The following is a 23,654-nucleotide window of genomic DNA, read 5'->3' as shown; positions in this document are numbered from 1 at the left end:
GGGTAGGGGACTAAGGAATTGAGGAAACCATAAACCTCCCTAACTCTCAGGAAAGAGACAAAAATGGGAGAAGCCAGGAGCCCCCAGTTCCCAACAGAAAGCATGCAGTCGATGATCCTTGAAGATGCTGGGGAGTGGGGGAATGACCTGGCCTGTTGCCCTTCCCTGAAGCCAAGGTGATAACTGCAGGTAAAGGGAGACATCTCTTAAGGGAGAGTAGGTTGTTTAACTGCTGTAGCCCTTGATGGGTTCCCATAAACACTTATGCTTTGAGGAACATAGGATTCCTCTGTTAGGGCTGCCAGAAATTAAACTCGGCAAATATCCCATTCACAATTACTTTAAATTACAATAGAAGATCAACACCCCCCATTTCTAATCCAGCCCCTAAAGGAAGCCCAGTACAGGAGAGTAAAAGTAGAAGCATTTCAATGAGGTCTTTTCCACATTATCCTCCTGCTGTGTATGTGCCATTTTCCTCATGGTTCCTGGGAAAATGGATCTGAGCTGGAATACGATCAGCTTTACTTGTGCTTTAGTGAAGTTTTGCATCTGGATCTGAATGTTGGGATCTGAGCCCATCTGCACTTTATTAGCTGGGGCAACTTATGAAAATTAATGCTATGAATTTTGTTTCTGTCCCTTTGTGGAGGAGGTCCTCAAACTGTGAGGCGAGCTCCTGTAGGGGTGTGTGGCTGGGGAGGGAGCCCCACACAATCCCATTCTGCCCTGAGCTGTGCTCTGTGTTTGGCCCTGGCCCCGGCCCCCTGCTCGATCTCAGTATCCAGACTCAGCCTTAGCACCTGGTCATAGCACGTGGCCTCGGTGCCTGGCCCCACCTTGGCCCCTGGTTGCAGCATGTGGCCTTGGTGCCCGCCCTCCATCTCGGTCCACGGTTGCAGCACCCAGTCACAGTCTTGACACCCGGCCCCTGGTTGTGGCCTTGGCTCCTGGCCCCCCGGCCCCTTGGCTTAGCCCGGCTGCCAGGGCCTGCTGTGGCCCCTGGCCCTGACCACAGGTCTCCCGACCGTGGCCCCATTCCCAGCCCCAGCTGGAGGGAGGGCGGGAGAACACGAACACGGATAAAGGGGTGTAGAGTAAAAAGATTGGAGACTACTGCTTTATGGTATTTTCATATCCCTTTTTCCCTGTTTGGATGACCTTGCAAGATCAACATCACTAAGCAAGTACACTAATTCGCCCTCAGACAAGTTGTTTAAAAGGTAATGCTGATGCACTTGTTTTTCATTACTTGTGCTAACAGAGGTCTAGCAAACTTCAGAGTTATAATTTAACACCTGTGCAGCTGCATCAGTGATAGCAATGGAAATTATAGCACAGACCAGGCACGGTGTGTTTTTAAAACAACCATGTTGTCTCCCATGATTGCATTTCAGAGGCATTGGGTACATATTTCTCTGGCGTAGGGTTGCCAGTTTTGGTTGGATGTATTCCTGGAGATTTCATCACATGATATATTTTTTCATTAAAGAGTAATCTTTAATTCCTGGAGACCCCAGGACAATCCCGGAGAGCTGGCAACTCTACAAGAGCGTATCTCCGTGGGAGGAAGGGTTGTCACTCAGCAGCCCCCGCAGGTTGTGTCCTGTGGTAATTTGGCATCTCCTTACTGTGACTGCTAAAAATTACGTACAACAGAAATAAAAAAGCATGACACTGAGGTGAAAGACGGAGTTCACTTGCGCAAGGCAGGAGTCCCACAGCATTTTGAGGACTACTTTTTGTGCGTCCCCCGGGAGGGGTCTTTTTCACCCCTTAAGCTCTACAGCTGCAACTTGGCAGGGGCAAAGGGGGAGCATTAGGGGTAGTGGGGGGATCCTTTTTGGAGAAATGTAGTGTGTAAACCTCAGTGTACTAAACTCATACCGACCCAGGAGGGAAGGCCCGGTGGTTTGCTTAGTCTGTGGTTACCTAGGGCAGGGGCTTTGGGACTAGCACAGTATCTATTTGTTGCTTTATTAGGAACAATAGCTGGCAGTTTTTTGTTTACTGGGGGGAGGAGGTTGTGTCACGGTGGCTTTGGCTGCAACATTTCCCCCACTCCAGGGTCGAGCCCCTACAACAAAACCCCCACCCCACCAGGCTGCCGCTGCCTCTCGGAGCCCCTAGAGGGCGCTGCGGGGCGCAGGGCACTACAACTCCCGTGGGGCCTTGCGGCGGCCGCCCCGGAAGGAGGGGCGGCCGCGCAGAGCCTGCTGGGGCCGGGCTGGGCGCGTGCGCGCGGGGGGCCGGCGGCGCCCGTGGTCGGTGGTGGTGGCGGCGGCCGAGACCGGAAGGTTGCTAGAGCCGTTGGCCGCGCCGCGTCCCGTCCCGTCCCCTCCCCCGCCCGGCCGGGCGCGCCGCCATGGAGGCGCTGATCCCGGTGATCAACAAGCTGCAGGACGTGTTCAACGCCGTGGGGGCCGACATCATCCAGCTGCCGCAGATCGTGGTGGTGGGGACGCAGGTGAGCGAGGCGGGGGCGCTGCGGCCGGGCCCGAGGCGGGAGGGAGCCGGCGAGGCCCGGGAACCCCCTCCCCCCCTACACATACACAGCCGGGAAAGGGCCCCGGGGCGGCCTGGCTTCGCGCGGGAAGCGGTGCGGGTGCGGCCTCTGCCTCTTTGCGCCCGCGGGCCGCCTCCTGCCTGGGGCTGCCCGGCCGAGGGCGAGGGTGCAGCCGGGGCTGGGTTGGGGGCGGACTCCTGGCAGGCCGGCCGGCCCCCGCCCAGGGAGAGCTCGGAGCAGCCGGTGGGAGCCTCTGGCGCCCTTCAGGCGGGTGCCCCAGCGCGTCGCTGTGCCCCCAGGCGCCGCTCGTCAGTGGCCGTCACCGGGCCTCTGCCCCGAGGGGGTTGTGTGTGTGTGGGTGTGTGTGGGGGGGGGTTGTTCCCTCCTGGGCCCGAGCGAGGGGGAGGCGTGAAGTGCCCGGCTCCCGCTGAGGGTGACCACGCTGCCCACTCCGGCATCCTGCCGTGTCGGGCCACGAAGAGGCCCCCGTTTTATTCCGGGCTTGACCTTTCGGGGGCTGAGGCCGTGTAACGTCGGGAAGGTGACCGTGCCCTGTAGCAAGCTAGGGGCTAGGAGGATGTAACCGCCTCTTTGCGACAATGGCCGTTTGCTCCACGGCAGGGTCACTTGCTGTGCCTTGCATCGGTTTGTGTTTAAAGGGCCATTTGGTGCAAATGTTTAACAACTGCAAACCTGCCTTGGCTCAAAAGAATTGCAACAAAGGACTGGGTTTGTCTGACGGTGCTGGTGGGTTTTGAAAGCCAAACTGATGCCATATTGTTGTTTGTAAAGGGACAGTGTCAACTTAAATGTGACCCATAATTTTTTTTTAAAACAAGCAAACAAGTTCTAAAATCATAGACTAAAAAAGTTCCAAAACCTTTTTTTAAAAGGCGACGTATCCAACTGAAAATAGTTCTTAGACTAACATTTTTGTGCCTTGTTTGAAATCCAAATGTTGGAGCACTAGGAAACTGAAATGAATTAAAAGTAGTAGGACTGATTTTTTTTATTTCCTTGTCTAAAATTTAGAGAAATGCAGAAAGTAAAGTGCATAAGGATTTACCAGATAAATTATATTTTTAAATTTTTTTTTCACTTGTAGTAGCCTAAGGCAGTGTTATTTTTATAGGTTAAAAAAGTTGTTTACCAAAGCTACTAAAGTTGACTATACTCCTAACAACTCTAATGGAAATTAGGCAGGGCCTATATATTTTGGCTGCATTTCTGCAGGTGGATCTACATGGACAGATTCTTGAGTCCCCATTGACTTCAGTGGCGCTTTCTGTGGGTAGTCTGGCCGCATAGACCCAGCTGCAGGATTGGCACCTTTGGGTACATCTCCATAGCAGGATCTCCTGGTAGTGAGTCTGAGTCAATTTCTACAGACTCAGGGGGTTGTGGTACAGCATTAAAAATAGCTGTGTAGACATGGAAGTTCATGCAAGATCCTGCTTCTGTAGACATATCCTTTGTTAAACATTTTGGAAGAAAATATTTGCTCAGTTTTTAAGGTTGATGCATCTGGTTTTTTGTAAGTTATATCAAACCCAGCAAAATCTCTGGATGATTTAGGATCAGCTATCTATGTATATATATGCAGGGGATTGGAACTAATAGAATATCATTGTCTGAAAATTATTTATTCAAGAGGGCACTACGCATTTTGATCTTGAAACATGTTTGCTCTCTAAGCCAATTAAAATGTAGTGGTTGAGAAGCATAGGAAGCAGCTGTCATTCTGTTTTACCAGATAGAATAATTATACTTCAGTCATTTAGTATAATAGACATAAAATATCCTTGACAGTGTTCTATTACAAGTATGTTTCCTGCTCTTAGGAAAAAAGTCTATTTTGCACTGGCAGTTAAGAGCCTTAATATTTTTGTAGCAGAAAGAAGACCATTATCCTGTGAAAACATTTAATCTCTTCCACTGATATCATTACTCTTAATGTAAAAGAATTGTAAAACAGACTGTTAGCATATTCATTTCTATATTCTGCACCACCCCCTTTGTGGAAAATGGATCCTGTCAAATGAAAGAGAATTTCTATATCTTTTCTGTCAATGAATTGTTCTCATTCTTTCCTTGTGTCCATTTTTCTCCTTAAATGGCCTGATTTTTTTAATATATATTCTATTTGGAGAGGAAAATTGTTTTCATCTAGTGTAATTTTAATTTCACACTCATCACTTTTGTTCTCCCTCCACATTGTAATGGTTCCATTCTCTGTATATAATATTCCATACCTTGCCTATGCCTTTCTTTTATATGTGATACATGTTGTGTGTTCTGCATGCTGTATGGATTCTTGTTCATTCCTACAGTATTTTTAGCTAAAAATTGCACATATCCCATGGGCATGCACTTAATTTACCTTTGAACGCTTTCTGTTTCCCCAATGTGCTCCTTTCCTCAATTGCTTTGTGATTCAACATATCCTGCATTTCTTGAAAACATGCTCTACTGAACTTCAGTGTCCTATTTTTTCTCTTTGTAGACACGTTTTAATTCTAATTATAAAATATTTCCTAACTAGGCTTTGGGCACTATTATTCAGATGCCTCTGCCCCTCTAGTCATGTTCTGTGTTATGCAAAACAGTGCGAGGATTGTTCATTTTCCAGTTCTCTCTAGGTATTGCCTAGAGTAGAAGTTCTGTGTCATAGGACTGTAGAGATATTTGGCTAGTGTTCTTGCCAGTCTTAGGCCTTGTCTACATTAAAAAAATAAGTCACCTAATATAGGTTGACGTACAGCCACCACCATAATTACAGCAGTGGTTGATGTCCACACTACCCTCCTTGGGTCAGTGGAGTGCATCCTCACCAGGAGCATTTCCACCGACCTATGGGGCAATGTGGGGAGCTGAGAACCCACAGGCTCCTGGGTTCCCTGTGGGGTGCCCCCCCACTCTCCAGTCCCAGCCGGGAGCCTGGGGAAGCCATCGGGGACTTCTCCCCTTTCCCTGCCAAGAGCTGGGGGAAGCCGAACGGGGCTTCTCTGTTCCCCACTGTCCCCAGGAAGGGGCAACTATGTCAATTTCGTGGCTCATCTGTGTAATCGACAAGGCTGCAAAGGTGGGGAGCAGGTTGGGAAGCTCCTGGACTTCTGGACCCAGCTCCCAGCAGAGAGCAGAGATCAGCAGCCCCAGCTTCTCTTCCCGCTCCCAGCTGGGAGCGGGGTGAGAAGCTTGGGCTGCTGCAAGCTGGGATGGCTGGTTCCCAGTCCTGGTGGGGAGTGGGGCGAGAAGCCCAAGCTTCTGGTCTCCCCTCTGGGCTGGGAGCTGGGTCCAGAAGTCAGGGAGCTTCTGCATCTGCTCTCTGCTGGAGCAGCCTTGTCAATTACATGTCTGAGCCATGAAATTGACATGGTTGTCTGTTTAAGCCAGGACAGGAACCAGCAGCCTGGGCTTTTCACTCAGCCTGGGCTTTTTCACCCACTCAGCTGGGACCTGAACCAGCTGCCCAGGCTTCAACTTTTTTGTCAATGGAGCGGTGAAATTGACAAGAATGACAGACCCACTACAGATGTAAGGGAACACAGTGTCTACATTGACACTGCGTAGCCCTGACTATGCCGACAAAAGCTCTACACCTCTCCTCAAGGTGGTTTTATTTTGCCCAAAAAACAGGGCAGTTTTGTTGTGGGTTTGATTAAAGTGTGTATACCAACACTGTTTTGTCGATCAAAGCTGACTTTGGTCAACAAAACTCTCTAGTGTAGACCAGGCCTTAGCGAAAGGAGTTGAGTTGTTACTGCTAGTTTCTGCCCTTTGAATGCTTCCCATTACACTTGCCTTGTGTCACTGATTCTGGTTATTCTTGGCAGTGAGTATGTGCTTTTATTTCTTATTTGATTGTATATTTTAGATTTCTGCATAATTAAATTTCATGAAAAGGCGCAGGCTGGAAATACTGTAGAAACAATACACATACCATACTATAGTGCAGTAGCATCTAACCACTCTGATGCGTTCATCTTACAGTACTCTGTTTGCACAGAACACTACAGTAAAAAGAAGTAATATTGATCATTTCCAAAACAATGAGTTTATTTGAATGTTTATACATACAAAACATATGCCTGATAGTTATTGCTTAGGTTAATTGTCTACAATACAAAATCAGGTCAGGATTCAAGAAGAGGTCAAAAACATGTGGCTTATTGTGCATAATGAGAATGTTATCACATTTGGCCATCTCAGGAGGGCATTAATCCAAATAGCTATGAGTGAGGTAGCTTTACTCCTCCAGGACATTGTTTGCCTTCTGTAGGGGATTTCTAGAAGTGATTGCTTCTCCCATTGATGTAAAGAAAAACAAGGACTAGCTTAGTGGCAAATAACTCATTTCTGTAATGGTGTCATGGGAAAAATGTATGAGTCATCCCATACCATGTGAAAACTTGTGACCTTACACATGCCTCCCAGATATGACTTTGGGACAGTATTTTAAGTGAGGTATTGTAATGCTTTGCTGCACATATGTTCATTAGCAGCACTTTTGAAATTGCCTCTCAGACTTGTTTGTCTTCTGGCGTATTTGCAATTGTTTTGCTGCTATTTTGGATCTTCCTATTGGAAAGTGCCTAAGTGTACTTCCCAGTGTTGAACATACAGCTTTCCTGTATGGACCTTTCATACAGAACAGCTGTTTGATTTTATTAATACTGTGAGAGTCTCACAGATTTGGGATTGTCTAACATTTATTTTACTTTCTATTACATTTCTAATCTTGTTGAGTGATGTTGTGTCCCTGGTACCCCAATGATAGAACCACTCTTAATGTCATAATGTAATTTATCAGTTTCTGGCATAACAGCTATTCAGGACATCCACTATATTATGATAGATAAATTTAAAATTATAATTCTCACATCGAGATACTGTTTGGAAAGTCAGGTATACACTCTCAGCTACTGCGTTTCAGCGGAGAGCGTACCAGATGTTATAGATGGGTATCCTCCTGGAGAGTTGGTACTTGTGCTAGCCTTGGTTTAGTTTAAGATAAATTTGAGTTCTACTGCTTAGCTGCTAAGGCCTTGTTTCCACAGGGGATTTGCCCAGTTTCAGCTCTCAGTAGTCAAACAACAGTGTTCTTTCACTGTGCTGGTGTAAACCCCTGCTTTAGATAGGGCAAGCTGCAATTTGCACCAGGGCTGTTTACCAAGATTTACAGCAGGGGTATGCTCCACTTGGGAATGCTCCGGTTTTCATGTCTGTAGAGGGGGTTTGCACTAGTGGATGGCCATGGATGGGATAGAACTGCAAATATGTAGTGCAGACAAGGACTGGCAAGGAGTGTGTTTGTCTCCTCCCAGATCTCTTGGTTTTTATCTGCTGTTCACTGTCCTTCTTCCTCTCAAGCCTCTCCTCCCCTGCTCATACTGTGGCTGTTCTGGTGTCTGCTTTGAGCAGGAGCAGTGATGCGAAATTGACATTAATTAGCTGTTTACACAGTGCCTTGAAAGTATAATTTAATTCTGCTGTAGGTCAGATTAAGCAGTACTTCGTGGTATATGCTGTACTGGTGAATCTCTGGCCCCATAATCAGTTTCTACAGAATTTTTTTAGGACTTTTAGGCTTGTGAAGAAATGTGATCAATGCCTCACTGTCTCCTACTGAGTCTGCAGATGAATAGAATGAAATGACAGCTCTAACAGAAGCATGAACTGTGCCCCCTTCATCTCAAAAGGGTTTTAATACTGAAACCAATGACAGTGTTAACTATTTTCCTGCTGATAAGTTTAGTGGATACATCCAGCTAGTTTGAGCGTGTGGGCAGACCTGACTATGGATAGGCTTGGAAGGATTTGATTTCCATTGGTGAAAGTCATAAACATCGATTTCCTCATACACATACAAATGAATGAAAAGATATTTCCATTGATGATAAAAATGTATGGATGTTGACAATTTGTGTTTTAACAGTTATGGAGATTTAACTTTTTGAATCTCAACATGTCATTAAACAATTTTTGGTTCCCCCCCAATTTCCTGCAATTTATGAAAATTAAAAAAATAAAAGCTTTTAAAACCCATAATTGTTCACAACTGTGAAAATTTAAAATCAGTAAAAATTGGAAAAATACTTAAATATACATTAATATCTTTTGAAATTATATTTTTAAAAAATGGAGTTGTCGAGCCTAAGTATGAAGTACTGCCATTTTTTCCACTGACTCTTGCTTGCTGCCAGAGCTCTTCACCTTCTGGATGGCAGAGTGTTTTTTCCAAATACTTGATAATGTCATATTGGTTAATCTGTTTTACCCTGGTGTCCTAATCCTGCCCACACTTAAAAATATTGCTTTCCAAAAGAGCTGAGAAAACAATTTGAAACCACAAATGTGCTCTCTAAACCTAGAGAACTCTGTAATGTATGTTAGAAGCTGTTGGAGAAGATTTCCATGATGATTGGAAGTCACAGGCTTAATGTTGTCAAGTGTCTGAATAATAAATCTCCAGGAATAAGTTTTCTTGTTTGGAATTTAGTATCAGTCTGAGACTAGTTACTTTTAAGATACGAGATGGCTCAGTTTTCTTGCTATATTGTAAAGTCGAATTTTATTGTTTTTAATAAGGTTAAGTACAATTATTGTAGTATGTTTATACAGTACTACTTGTGAGTATGGAAAGGCAGAGCCACATGTTCCACTGAAACTTGTTTGATTTATCGGGTATCGAACACCACTGTTTCATGGCACAACTTGGAAGAATTGCAGTCATTTGTTGTGCTGAATTGTGACTCCAGCAAAGCACAAGAGTATACTGGATGAATCCATAGATACAGAATGTATTTATTGATGAAGGATTCGCAGCTGGTACCTTCTCTATGTATGATGTTTCATTATTCACTACCTTTGGTAAAAATTGGGGCTTAGATGGGACAAGAATGAGTGCTTCAGAAAAATCTCTAGACAAGGCTGTGTGAATGTAGCAATGGAAACTTGAGCCATTTTCAATTTAACCTCTCCTTTTCCTTACCCTTTAGAATGAGCTGTCTTTCTGTGGGTGGAGACATTCTAATGTCTAGCAATGTCCATCTAGCTCAATCTAGCCAGCTGATTTGTTCACTCTCTATACCTTTGCAGGAGGAAAAATGGCACATTAGCTTGTTCTACTCCTTCCAGGAGTTCTACTCTAATCCAGGAAAGATCTTCCAAGTACAATGCATTTTCAGGCATCCAGAAGTGAAGCAGCAACAGTGGAGTTTGCTGAAGTCTTCTGAGTCCTACTGTCACCAAATCTAGGAATAGGCAGGCTGGGTCTCCCCTTCCTGCCAGAAAAGTAGGAGGGGTCTGTGTGCACACGCACAAGGGATATAGATATGGGCTATCCCTTCTGAAGCCTGCTTGCAGTGCAGTCCTACTCTAAGTAGTAACTATGTGAAAACTCACAATTCCAGCTTCCTATATTTATAAGAGTCCACTCTGCTGACTTTACTAAATATGCTTTACTCTTGTTAGACCTGTAGAGCCAACACAGTTTAGGGCTTGTCTACACAGGGAAATTGACTGGAATAGCTGTTTGTGGAGTTATCTATTCTACAATTGCTGCTCATGTGCATACTTTATTCCAGAACAATTAGTGCACTTCCAAAGCAAAGTAATATAGGGTTCAGTTGGGGAGCTGTTCCAAAATAGCTATTGTATAGCAACTTATTTTACAATAGCTGTTCCAGTCAATATCCTTATGCAGGCAAGTTCTTAGAAAAAGTGAGCTCGATTTTATTCCTCCCTGTGCATCAACTTTGGAATTGCTTACAAAATCTGAGTCTGGGGCCAAATAGTTACAGCTGTGCAAACTGCTGAAGATTATGGGTTTACACAGGTGTTACTGAGAGCATAATTTGGCCAGCAGGACTTTTACTATTCATGATTGATTGCAAGAAGGAAAGAACTCAGCTTTGCAAATCCCACGTGGATTCTCAAAGCAGAGCTAAGAAAATGTTGAGGAAATGAGACTGTCCTGTACTGAAAGCATTTGCTATTTCAGAGTTCTCATTGCAGTTATCTCACCACTGAAAAAAGGCATATTGTAGGGGAAATTTTGACATTGCTGTCATTACTTTGCTAATTCAGCGCTATAATGCCTCTGCTTGTGCTATGATTCTACTATAAGCCTAAGTTATTTCATACATCGTTTCTGTACTGTTTTCCACTTCTGCCGTTGTGTGCAACTCTGCAGAAGATGAAGCATTTACAAATTATCCTTACTGAGGATTTGAAATTCCCAGTAGTTGTATTTGCCAAGTTACTCCTTACTAGAAACATTTTTTTTTTAAATGAGAAACTTTATCTTGGAAGCTACAAAAAGGCTTAAAAATACATTTAGAGTAACAACAAATGTAAAGGGCTGTTTGACAATATCTGAAGCTAGTAGTACAAGTCCATTAGTGTTAATGTCTTAAGTGAAATTAGATGAGAGTGCAGTTGTTTGAAAATGACTGTTAAATGGTATTGTGAGTGTGTTTCTTGTGTATCATTCGTTACTGGTTGAGAATGTCTCAATCTGAGAAGAAAGATGTTTTTTCTCAGTCCTGAAAACTCATAACAGAATCTGAGTAAACCTGATTTATTCCTTCTCATGTACTCTCACTCATAATAAAGATTCTGCAGAGGAAATTATTTTGAATCCCTGCCACCCATCTTTATTGCACAAGTGTGACAGAGGAAAGAATTTGGCCTTGCAATTGGAACTTAGGGTATGGGTACACCTATACGGCAGCTGGGAGGTGTGATTCCCAGCTCACGTAGATGTACGTGTGCTAGCGCTGCTCGAGCTAGTGCATACAAATGGCAGTATGGCCATAGTGACGTGTGGTAGCTTTGGCTACCTGCCTGATTTAAGGCCCTCCTGATCTCCGGCTAGGTACTTGGATGGGTAGTGTGAACTGCCACCAATGCTACCTTAGCCACACAGCTACTTGTAGGCGCTAGCTTGAACAAAACTAGTGTGTGTATATCTGTCTGCCTGAGCTGAGAATCATAGGTGCTGTGTAGATGTACCCTATATCTTTACTTCAGAGTTGATGTAAATTATCGGTGCTCAAGATAACACCTCTTGGAGTTAGTTTAGTTTGAGAGCAAAATAACACTGGAGCTACACAGAATGCAGGATGTTAGCTGCTGCTGAGTTGTGCTAACTCCAGGTGTGTTCTCAACCTTTTAAGTAGCAAGTACCCCCTAACTTCTGAAAATTTTAGTGAGTACCTCAACACTCAATTTTCCACTCTGAGAAATACAATCTTTTCCCCCTTTACCGCTGGACAGCTATTTCTCATAAAGCAGGAGAGTTCTGAGTTCTGCAATGCTGTGTGGCTGTGGCAGATCACAAAACCCCCTTCTGTTTCTCCCCTCCTTCCTCCTCCCCTTCCTCCATATAGGAGCAAAGGTCAACGCCAGTCAATCACATTGGCCTGATGGCGGGGTCACATGGTGTTCTCCTCACACAGGCGGGAACTTGTGAGGTGTGAGCAGGCAGTAGCGGCCCACCAGAGCAGATAGCAGTGCTCCCCATGGCCATCCTTAGGGGGGGTGCAGGCCTGGGGCAAATCACACTGTGTGGGCCTCTCTGAACATTTTTATACTGGTGAAATCTGGGGCCTACTGCTCAGCTAGAGCAGTGAAATTGACAAGTAAGCCTGCTGGTAGAGCCCGGCTTCAGGACTGGACAAGCCACTGGGCTCTCTGCCTGGCTTTCTGGGCACAGGACTTTGAGCCAGGGAGGGGAGCTGCCACCTGGGTAAGCTGTAGGCGGCTGCCAGCCCAGGAGGTAGGCGACTGCCACCTGCTCTGAGCTGGGGCGGAAGAGGCTTCCGCGCAGGCTGGGACTCAGGGATGTGGGCAGACAGCAGGCAGCTGCTGCCCATTGTCAAGCCAGGGCGCAGTAGGCTGTCTCTCAGCTCAGAGTCGGGGCACGAGTGGCAGCCACCCAGCTGCGAGCCCAGCTCCCAAGATGCAGGAGGCTGCCGCCGGGCTCCCACCTGGAAGCTGGGACGCAGGCGGCTGCTGCTTGGCTTCCTGAAAAGCCAGCAACTGCTTCCCAAGAAGCCGGCGGCTGCTGCCTGGCGTCCCAAGAAGCCGGCGGCTGCTGCCTGGCGTCCCAAGAAGCCGGCGGCTGCAGTCTAGCTCCCAGCTAGGAGGCGGGTCTGGGCGGGAAACTGCCGCCCGCCGCCCGCCTCCCCCAGAAGCTGGTGGCTGCTGCCCGCCTCCCTTCACTGGGTTTTTCGCCGCGTACCCCCTCTCGGGTACCACAGGTTGAGAAACTATGTCCTAATGGGCCAGCCAGCTGGCTCGAGTTAAAAGCCAACACCAGACTCAAGGGTTTTTGTATGTGTTGGGTCTTAAAGTCAAGAGCTGCCTGTAACTCAATATAGCAGTGAAGACATCTGCTGTGGATAGATGAGAAGAAATAGAATCAAGTCCTATTTTCTAACTGTTGGCTCCACAGAGCTTTCTGGGGTAGAAAGTGGCTAAAATGCACAAGTCAGAAGATATGACCAAAAATCACAGAAGGAACAGATCTGTGGAATGAGTGTCATTTTTATGGAGTTATTTTTCAGAGTGGATTCACATTCCAAATCAGGTTAGTTAGGGGTGATTATTTTGGACTTTTTCCCCATCATAATGTAACTCCAACAGTGGTTTGTGGCTTGCAAATCTGACAACAGTGACAAACTTTTAGTGCAGCTTTTGTTGTCTTTCTCTGTTGCTATAGCAACACTCTCCCACAGCATGAAGATCTTATTTAAAAAAAAATTAAATTAAAGCGTAGGCAATGCTAACAACTGTAGGTTTGGGCCCTATATGCTTGAGGAGGAGGTACGCTTTAAGGTAGAAGCCTTATTCATAAATATTCTCTTGCTGTATGTGTTTTCTTTAGTGGGCCAGATGGTGATTTGGCTGTCATGTCTCATCACATCAATAGAAATCTGTTACTACTTTGCACTTCATGACTGAACCTCTTTGCAAGTCACTTTTTAATCCCATTCTCTCAACCGCTTTTCACTGTGGCCTTCTCTCTCTGTGGCACTGCCATTGTAAACAATGATGTGGTTGGGTTCATGACCTCCTTGTCAGTTCTTGACTTTAAACTATAAAAGAAACAGCTCTCTATGCTGAAGGTAATGAAAGGTAGCAGCAGTTTATCTTGGGAATAAGACAGAGGTTACCAAATTTTATTTACTATTTTGATTTAAATGGTGCCCCCCATGACCGTTGTACAAACCCTGCACTGGAAGGGAAGGGGTTAAGGAGCTACTTTAGGCCCAGGCAGCCTTGTCCCACCTCACCTGCAGAGCATGTGTGGGCTGGAGGAGGAACTTAAAAGGGGAGCAGCAGATCAGCTCAGTAGCAGATGAGATGAACTGACTTACACTATGAAATCTTGCGAAGGAGCACTGTAGGAGCTGCTCTTGGCTGTAGCACCTTTGCTAAACCCACAAAGAAGGGACTTGCAGCTCTCAGAAGGTTTGAGACTTTATCTTTGATTTTCATTATTTCATGTTTTTACTTTATCCATTGGGAAAAGAGGGATCTGGTAGGAAGTAATCCAGGAAGGTGAGGGAGCAGTATAGTTCTTTGGGGAGCAGGACTTAGTTGCTTTCTACCTGGCCCTGGACTGGAACCCAGTGGAGAGGGTGGGCTCAGTTTCCCCTACCACCTCTAAGGGGTGTCAGAGGCAGAAGCCTACTACTGATAAAAGGAATCTAGTTGAGAGAAGAGCCTGAAGACAGAAGGGTCAAGATCCTGAAATCTCAACCCAAGGAGGAAGCCTGGAGCCCCTTGCCTAACCCAGAGGGCTATCTCTTGCTGGACTTTTTATATACCCTGAAAGGGGTGGACATGAGTGCGTGGCCTAGCTGGAGCACTGAGTCAAAGAAGAGATGTTATGTCCTGTGTGATCACTAGATGGCATCTGCAGCGTATGAACTTCTTTACCTGCCTCCCCCACAAAAAACCTTTACTAAGCTCTAGGTGCCCTGACAACTCAATATTATTACAGCATAACTCTTGTGGCTTTAAACCTTCAGGCAGGAATGTGGCTAGACCGCCATCTTCATTGTTTGGAAGCATACTCTCAAACCTCAAGAACACTGTGGCTTAAAAATCTTTGCACCGTGCACAGAAGGTCCCCATACTTGGGTTATTTTTGACCATGGAGGGAAAGCTAGTTCCAGTTCTGGGTCCCAAGAGAGAAAGCCGTGCATGCATCTTCTATAATGAGGGCATCCAGCTCGAGTGCCTCTAGTCTGACTGCAGCTGTGGCAGTACGACAGAGGCAATCCTTCAGGTAGGTAGGTTCTGGACCTTTCAAGGCTTTTATAGGTCAAAATCAGTGTCTTAAACTCCATCTGGGACTGATAGGGAGAACCTCCTGACATCTGTTTTTGCCTCCTCCCCAGGTTGAGAACAAGTCTTAGGTTAAAAGAATTACTTGACTGGTAAATGGAAAGGAATTGCTACAACTGTTTCTTAGAACATAAGCAAGACATGCAGCACTAAACTGCTAAATGTGTACCTAAAACTTATTTTTGATTTTGGAAAGGATTATATTAAGCAAGCTTCTTGTGGCCCTGTACAACCTAATGACTTTAAAACAGTAAAGTAGATTATTTCTAAAGTAATAATTTTCGTTTCTGTAGTGACAGCTTTTTACTTGGTTTTTTTTTTTTTTTAAAGCTCTGATTTTAACAGTATTTATTTTAAACATCTCAAAGCAGTCAGTACTGGCTTTTTCATTATGATCTCTGGTTACATGTGTCCCTCATTGAGGTAGATTTAAAAAAAATGAAAATACTGAAGCAGAACATGCAGTTATAGATGTATTTGGCTTTATAAGGACTTGTCTATGTAAGGAGCTATTCTGGAATAGCTGTTGTGCTTCTAATTCACACTCTGCCTTAATCCAAATTAACTTTCAAGTATAGATGAACCCCAAATAACTGGGATGCTCTTTGCTCATTACTTGAAGGCTGTGATTTCTTCCTTCAAAACTGGTAGTGAGTTGAATGAGATTGTATATCTATAATGCATATTTCACATTCCAGTTTTTAAAAATCATTTATTTGCTTTTACAATTTTCCAAAGGCCTAGTCTGTAGTAGATGGACTTGTCAACATGCACAAGTGAGTATTAAATAAGTGCCATAATGGTAGGTGAAAATTTGGTGACTCAGTAAATTCAGTGACTGCCTTCTATTCTTATTTCCTTGCAAACTACAGAGAAATTGAATAGTGTGGTATGGTCTTATTAAAACAAAACAACCCCCCCACAAATCAAACCTGTCAATCAGAATTGTAGAGAATTGAGGTGATGTACCCAGGCTTATTCAATCTTGGATGTTTAACAAGGTAATGTCCTTGAACCTGTATATATATGGTTTTATTGTCGATCTAAGCAGAACTCCTTTTGGTACACGTACACCAACCTCATGCACAAGTGCTGCAAAGGGAAATGACAAATAGTGACATTTGACGAGAATTTAGGATTGTTCAGTTTCAGTGAAAGTAATTCTTAACTGCTATGTTTTGTCTGCTTCTGGTTGATTGTCTTACACGTGAGATCCATCAGGTTTGCAATCCATGAAGTTATCTGCCAAAAAGTGTAAAATAGCCTTGCAAAATTCTACTTGGGGTAGTCATTTACGTGATCACTTGGCAGGGCTGGTGTAATACATATTCCCTTTCAGTTTCCTCCTTGTGCAAGATCCTAGTGTGTTGACGTAGAAAGGATAAATATCCAGATGCAAAACATTATTTTTGTTACACTTCTGTTTCCATCATGGTGTAGCCAGGAAAATGAATCCCTCTTCTATACTGTAGCACTTTAAAGACTAATACATTTAATTTCAGCAGGCATAAGCTTTTGTGGGCTGCAACCCACTTCCTCAGATGAGCCCAAGAAAGCTTATGCCTGCTGAAATTAAATTTGTTAGTCTTTAAAGTGCTACAGAACTCTCGTTGTTTTTACTGTATACAGACTAACATGGCTACCCCTCTGGAACTCTCCTATACTCATTGTAGTGTTACTGTGAGATGTTACAAAAGAGCCACACCAGAAGATACAGGATTGCCTATAGAAGTTAAAATACAATTAAGCGACTTTTCAATTCTTTCTGGAAGGTAGTTGTGAAGATTAATGATCTTAAAGTGCTTTGAGATCTCTGGATGGAAAGGGCTAAATAAATGCAAAGTTTTTTCTTAAACCCATTAAGTTCCTACTTCAAGGCTGTTGAAATAAATTAATAAAATCTGTGGAGACATTTGTTTTCCTTTAAATCAAATTAAATGTTAAAAGGTTAATATTACAGCATTGCAATAATGGGTGTTTAAGAAAGTCACAGATGTGTTTCAATTTCCAGAGCAGTGGAAAGAGTTCAGTGCTGGAAAGTCTTGTGGGGAGGGATCTGCTTCCAAGAGGTACTGGAATTGTCACCCGGAGACCCCTTATCCTGCAGCTGGTGCATGTTTCACCAGAGGATCGTCGGCAAACATCTGGAGATGAAAATGGTAAGAATGACCCAACTGGGATTTTAATCTTCATGTATTTATGTAATTGTCCTTAAAAGGAAGCAGCTAATGATATTTCTATCCTTTCTTGTGCATTTAAGCCAAGTGCGGGTAAGGGGGGGAACACTAACCTTAACTCTAAAAAGTATTTGCACTTCTTTCTAATTCTTTTGAGGTTTATTTTACACATACATTGTGTAGAGAAAATGTAGCCAATGTCACCACCTATTCTGCCTATACAACAGAAGCTGCAAAAGCTTTAGTATTTAGGAGAATTGGTTCTTTCGATAACTTTTCTTCTTTAACAATTTAATATTTTATGTCTTACCTTTGTTTTCTTCCTTGTATTCAGTGAGCACCTTTTGAGAAGAAAGTATTACAGTATCTGACTGATAGTGAATGTGTAGGATGTGCAAAGCACTTTTGCTTATGTGTTTTCTGTTCCTGCTGATAAATAAAACCTCCCCTTGAATAACAAGTGCATCACTGTGGAGAGGGGTTAAAGAATGTATGTACACTGGAAAAATAGTGGGCTGGAAATTACGAAAACAGACCCTGTATTTGTTTAAAAAAAAAAAAAAAAAGGAACTCCCAGTAGTTTGTTTATATCATTTTACTAAGCTGTATTGAGAAATTCTAAGCCATATGAAAGTAGGATGATTTAGAGTAGGGGTCATCAGTTATTTTTTGTCATGATCGAAATTTCTTGGTCAAGGTCCATCCTCCAGAGAAAATATAAAAATAACAATAAAGATAATAAGTAAATAAAAATATTTCCGGTCCATTCAGAAGCATCTTGTGATCTGGATTTGGCTCGCAGTCCGCCTACTGACTACCTGTGATGTATTGGATTCTGAATCTTGGTTAGTTTGAAGCTTTAATCTCTCTTAGTGACTCCTTATTATCTCTTGGCAGATCAAGAGCATCACCTCAATTGCCTGTTGGGAGTTGGAACAATTTCACTTTGCATTAAGTTATGCTCCTGATCTGTGTAAGAGTGAGACCACTAGAATTAATCAGTCTTCTGATCATAGCAAAAAATCTTTTCATTTGACAGTGAAAACACATGCACTTCTGATGGCATGATATTTAAATATATATACCAGAATTGTTAATTTTTCCTGAATTTAAACAGAGCTCCTTTAAAACCCTTTAGTTCAGAACTAATTCCTGAAAATATTAAATCAAGGTTCCAGAAGTTTGTTTGTTGTTTTCTTTTATTAATATACTATTCGTATCTTTTGGCACTTGAAAAAGTAGTTATTAAACACTGAAGAATCTTGATGGTGTTCAAGCTCCAAACTTCATTGTTGCTGCAAGGGTCAGGAAACAGAAATCCAATGTATACAAATTAAAAGCTTTTAGCATGCAGTACAAGAAAGTACTCTACAAGGATGGACTCTGAGAGGCGTGTGGTTATTAAAAATAGAACTATAGAACGCATTTGGTTTCTTTAAATGTATCTGCAATTTAATTTCACATTATTTGCGATTTACCATCACCTAATGCTTTGGTATCCTTTGAACTGCTTTGACCTTGTGCACTGTAGAATGACATACATGATAATTACTAATCTGTTTGTCCTAGTCCGCAGTTTTAAGGGTAGAAAAGATGGTTTTGTAGACCAGGACAGAGTATTAGGATTTGGTAGGCATCTCTTCTGTTCTCAGCTCTGTCACAAATTTCCTGTGACCTTAGGCTTCAGTCTTTTCAACTGTAAAATGATGATAACGGCGCCTATTACACAGGGATGATAAATTAATATTTATAAAGCACATTAAAATCTTTGGATGAAACCCACTATATGTGGGCTAAGTGTTATATGTACATTTTTAATTTTCAGAGTAAGGTAGACTCATCTGATCGGAATGGGCATAGCTTTATGGCGTCTATCAACTAAATTAGAATTTCTCTACTGTAGTGAAATAAACTGCAAGGATGCTCCAAGAAATGGACAAACTCTCAAGCTAAATATATAGATACTTTTCAATAGATACCTTTCTTTGTGTGTGTTAGACATATGTACTCACACAGCTGTCTGTGTATCTAAAGATATCTGTAGCTAACTGTGATGATCAGACTTGTCTTTTTTTCATTACAGCTTCAAGGACTAAAATGACATGAAATAAAGAATAAGCAAATGAACTTTGTCCTTACACAGTAGCTGGAGTGGTGCAGCATAGTCATAAAAGTTGTCCTAGAATAATTTTAGAGAAGTTGAGAATTGTCTTTTTTGGAAGAAAACTTATTTTTGCTTTGTTTTGGGCATTTACAAAATGATATACCTTCTTACAGTCAGTAATACTGCAGGCTTCCCAAAATGAGTCAGCATGTCTCATACATGTCAGCATGTTAAAGCTGCCTTTTGTCAGCTGGTCTTTTTTGTTGATATTGTACAGCACGCAGGATCTGAAGCCCAGAATTTGACCTACATTTAAAAATGAACAAAAACACACTGTCTGGTAAATACTTTCTGGAATTGGAATTTTATGTATAATTTTATCACCAAACCTAAATTATTAATATGAAACTGAATGACAAACTGTGGGGGAGAGGAGTGGGTTTATTGATTAATCTAGTAGATCTCCAGTACAATTCCCTTACAAATGCTATTCTCAGGACTAAATATGTTCCTGCTGACATCATTGTGCTGGTGCATACACAGAATTATAAGAACCATTTTAGCTCCTCCTCACTTTGAAACATAGTATAAAATTTTTGCCAGATGAACTAGAACAAGTTGATAGTTCATTAGGTTTCCAAGAATGTGTTGCAAATAAAAGATTATTTTAAAAATAATTGGTATTATATTTTACTTACTAATAAGACAAAAGTAAATATTTTTAAAACTGATCTATAGTATTTGCATTTGGTGAGCATACAGTACAGTTTGTAAATAAATGTAAGGACAGCTAAACATCTAACTCTGAAGTGCATTTCATTGAACTAACCTTGTGGTGCTTGATTGTAGTTGCTTAAGTTGGTTACCAGTTAGAGTGCCAGGTAATGTCAAAAGCTAGCTACCAATTTTACCAAAGTTCTTAGAGGCAAGTTACCAGGAGACTTGTGAGATCTTATTTTTTAAGTACAGCCCATAATATCACAACCCCTAGACAGGGCACTGAATAGCAACATATGAGATTTCTGCAAGAATGCTGGATAATCAGTAATGCAAGACATTTATAGTGTAATAAAGAGGAAGTATTCCATATGATCCACAATATATAGCTGCTTCAGTTATTCCAGACTAGTAAATTAGGTTTTAGAGCTTTTGTGTTCTGTTCTCTCAAGCGTGTTTTAGCCTCTGTAGTGTTCTGTACTGTACTATTCTGAACATACTATTAATGAACTGTTCATGCTCATAAAAATAAGAACGCAACGGTTCCTTGTGCTTTCATTTGAATGCCTCATTGTATTGCGCTGATATTGACATAACGTTTTAACACCAGCTTTATTTGCTAAAGCTTGCTCCAGGCAGAAATATATATGTAATATTCATGCACATCTTAATTCCAAAAGTGAGACTTTATACATGATATGTTTCTATAGACTGAAATTTATCTTAACATGAGTATATTCACTCAGACAACTCCTTCCTTGTTTTGTAGTTTAAAGACTTTTGGATTGCCCTCTCTTGTCTTTGATTTCAGATCTTCATATTATTGTACAGAATAATAGATTGTTTTTCAAAAACAGATGAAGGTAAATAGCATTGACATCCTGACTGGGTGCAGTCAGCTGGAAATAACCTCTTTCCAGTGGTGCTAATTTCATTTCGATATCCTTTGACAAGGGTCAGTGTGATTTCTGCACCAAAGGAATGAGTCCATATCATTTTTCTCTTGAAGAAGCCTACCTATTGTGTGTGTGAGTCTGATCCTCAGCACTCTGGTAGGGAGTGTAAGTCTAAGAACTGCAACCATGTAACTGACCATGCTGCTGATTTTCTTGTGTGCCAGACCAAAGAGCAGCTATTTTTTTAAAGTCACCTTTGAGCCTTCTCTCACATGACACAATCAGACTGCTTTACTAAAAGAAGAGGATAGTAAATCGGGTTACTTTTCAGTAGCATAGAATTTGAAGTTCCCCAAGAGCTTCGAATCCAAAATATAGAAAATGTATTAACACAAAGAGAATATCTACTGCGTTAAAAGAGAGCGAGAACAGCCTATTTCCACATCACCATATTTGACTGTGACACTCACTCCCTAACTCATTTACACTGAGGTCTGGGGGCGGGGAGGGGTGTTGTGTTCTAGGTTTGGTCAGAGCAGATACTCCCATGATAGTTCTGTTTGTTGATAGCATCTAGCTGTTTACCATATGACGTTGTGGAGATAGCACAGTGCATTGTTTTCTATTGAATTACAGGACAAAGAAAGCAATTGAGGGAGCTCTGTGAGATTTCTGCCTTCGTTAATTATTAAATTGGCCTTGCAGCTAAGAATCATTTTTGTAATTAAACTTCATCCATTTGTGGGGGCATGGGATGCGGGAGAGGACATATGACTGATCCTTTTAGTAACCTTGACTGTTTTAGTATCCGGGAACAGTTAATATGGAGTCTGAGTCTCAAATCTCAAGTTTACTGAAGCAATGTTATTTTGTCAGCATTTCACATCAGTACCTTCAAATATGGGACCTTGTGATATCTGAAGCAAGGGCTGTTTATATCTCAGTAGCAGCCAGAAGCCCCAGTCAGGTTTTGGGACCCCCCTATTGTGCTTGGGGTTGTACAAGCATATAGGAAGACAGTTCCTGTTGCAAAGACCTTGCCATTTAAAAAGACAAAGGGAGGAGCAACTGGTACAACATACAGTGTCATCAGAGTGGGGCTGGGCAAGTGTCTTTTCAGTTCCATTTCTTTATTTTTATTTGTTACGGGATGAAATGAAGAGATGAGTAAATAGGAGCAATAATGTCCAGATTTCAGATCATAGGAAGTGTTTTAGGAGCTATGAAAGTATTGGAGAGGGAAAGCTGGGACTCTTCATGTGTCAGAGCTGCTGCTCCTGACTGTTTTGGGAAGTCCTTGCTGCCCCTGTCTCAACCTAGAAAATCTTGGGGCTAAAGTCCTGATGGTAGCCTTTTCTGACCCAGTAGAGGATGATGTGAGGAAATAGCCTTCCTAGTATAAAGGGAGATATAGGATGTCAGTAAACTTTGTTTTTTAAACCTACATTTTTAAGATCTAAGTAACCTGGTTCTGTTTCTTCTTAAATCTGCCTCAGATTTCTGGCCGTAGTATCCTGCTTATTTTCATTTTCTTGAGTTTTTCCTCATCGATGTGCAGGAAGTTGTTGTGCATAACTATGATTTATGCAGGATAATGTTAATGATTTCTCTGCAGCACATCAGCCACCTCCAGCAATACTTTCAAAAATACACTTCTATTTGAAAACCAGGTTTTAATATGTTTTGTAGCTTATCCAGGGTGAGAAATGCACCTCATCAAGGGAGTTCCAGTTGCTCTGTTGAACCAAAAGGGCACTGTTTTATGTGTTTGAAATCAAAGTACTTCAAAACTAATCATTCTAATGAGATGAACAGCAATAATAAAGACATCAAGTAAACTGACACAATATATTTGGTTATTGTGTATCATTTAGTGATTATCATTTAGTGATTAGTGTCTGAGATCTATTTACTGTGTATTGTGTTAATGCATTTTTATTAATTGAATAGCATGCATGTCTGTGCATGCTTTTGTAACCTTTCTAAGTCCGGTACAGAAAGGTAAAAAGATTGCTATATAAAACTTAATAGCAAATACTAAACTTAACTTCATTCAATGCTCTTTCTGTTTAACTGCAGACCCTGCTACATGGAAAAATCCAAGACACCTTACTAAAGGTTTCTTTTAGCCACTTTCTTTTTCTCCCTATGCATTATCTGCATGTTTATGTATTCTAACTACATGTATTTCACACCACTTTATTGCTGACTGCACTTTTACTTAAACACACTGGCTACTGTGTTGATTGATGGCTATTTTGGTTCGTCTTGTGGCTTTTTTTTCAATGTTCAGTAATTGCTGTCTTTGCTCTGCCTTAGGAAGGGATGAATTAACTTTTCTTTTGTGATGTGTTGCTTTATCATATAACTTTCATCGTTTTTAGTTACCAAATGCTTTTTTAATCTATATTGGTGAGTGTCTTTTGGGACTCCTACTAGAACGAAACAGTTTGAGTGGTACTTAATTTTAGATAAGCAGAATTTGGATGAGCAAATAGTAAGCAAGAGTGCTTGTTGGTTCCTCTCTTGAAATGATTTCTGTATAAAAAAAACTGGGAATTTGAAATGCAACATAATTTTAAAATGAGATCTAGTTGAGGGAATACAGATGTTGCCAAATATGACTAAAACTGTTTTTTTAGTGGGCGCTTGCTGTCAAGTACACTAAATAATAAAAATGGCTACTTCTCTATTCCTTTGCTGTTTTGGGGCCTGGTCCTGAGAAGCAAAGAGCATAGTCAGCCAACATTGAAGTCCATGGGGCTAAGAATGCTTGGCCCTTGGCAGAATTGGGCCGGATAACTTATGTCCCAAGGTTTCATTGTTAAATAGAAAACTTGTGTATTTTGTTTTTTTGCTTGAGCAGATTTTTCTAACTATTTCTTTCAGCTGTA

General features: G+C 42.2%; 1 protein-coding gene across 5 annotated transcripts in view; it reads left to right on the top strand.

The window, feature by feature from the left end:
• The first annotated feature begins 2,259 nt into the window (after window positions 1-2,259).
• Window positions 2,260-23,654, top strand: part of DNM1L (dynamin 1 like) — a 67,532-nt gene continuing 46,137 nt past the window's right edge. For 3 of the 5 annotated variants that reach the window (XM_067536219.1, XM_067536217.1, XM_067536221.1), the window contains exons 1-3: window positions 2,260-2,467; window positions 16,878-17,025; window positions 22,840-22,878. In XM_067536219.1, coding sequence (XP_067392320.1) covers window positions 2,366-2,467; window positions 16,878-17,025; window positions 22,840-22,878 — 289 coding nt within the window. In that variant the 5' untranslated portion in view covers window positions 2,260-2,365. The remainder of the gene's footprint in view (window positions 2,468-16,877; window positions 17,026-22,839; window positions 22,879-23,654) is intronic. The other 2 variants (XM_067536220.1, XM_067536218.1) reach the window with 1 other exon arrangement.

Source organism: Emydura macquarii, unplaced genomic scaffold (genome assembly GCF_026122565.2).
Source record: "Emydura macquarii macquarii isolate MOO-44397 ecotype Brisbane River unplaced genomic scaffold, CSIRO-AGI_Emac_v2 contig_3530, whole genome shotgun sequence".
In the NCBI taxonomy this organism is placed as follows: Eukaryota; Metazoa; Chordata; order Testudines; family Chelidae; genus Emydura; species Emydura macquarii.
This window is presented reverse-complemented; position numbering and strand designations above follow the sequence as displayed.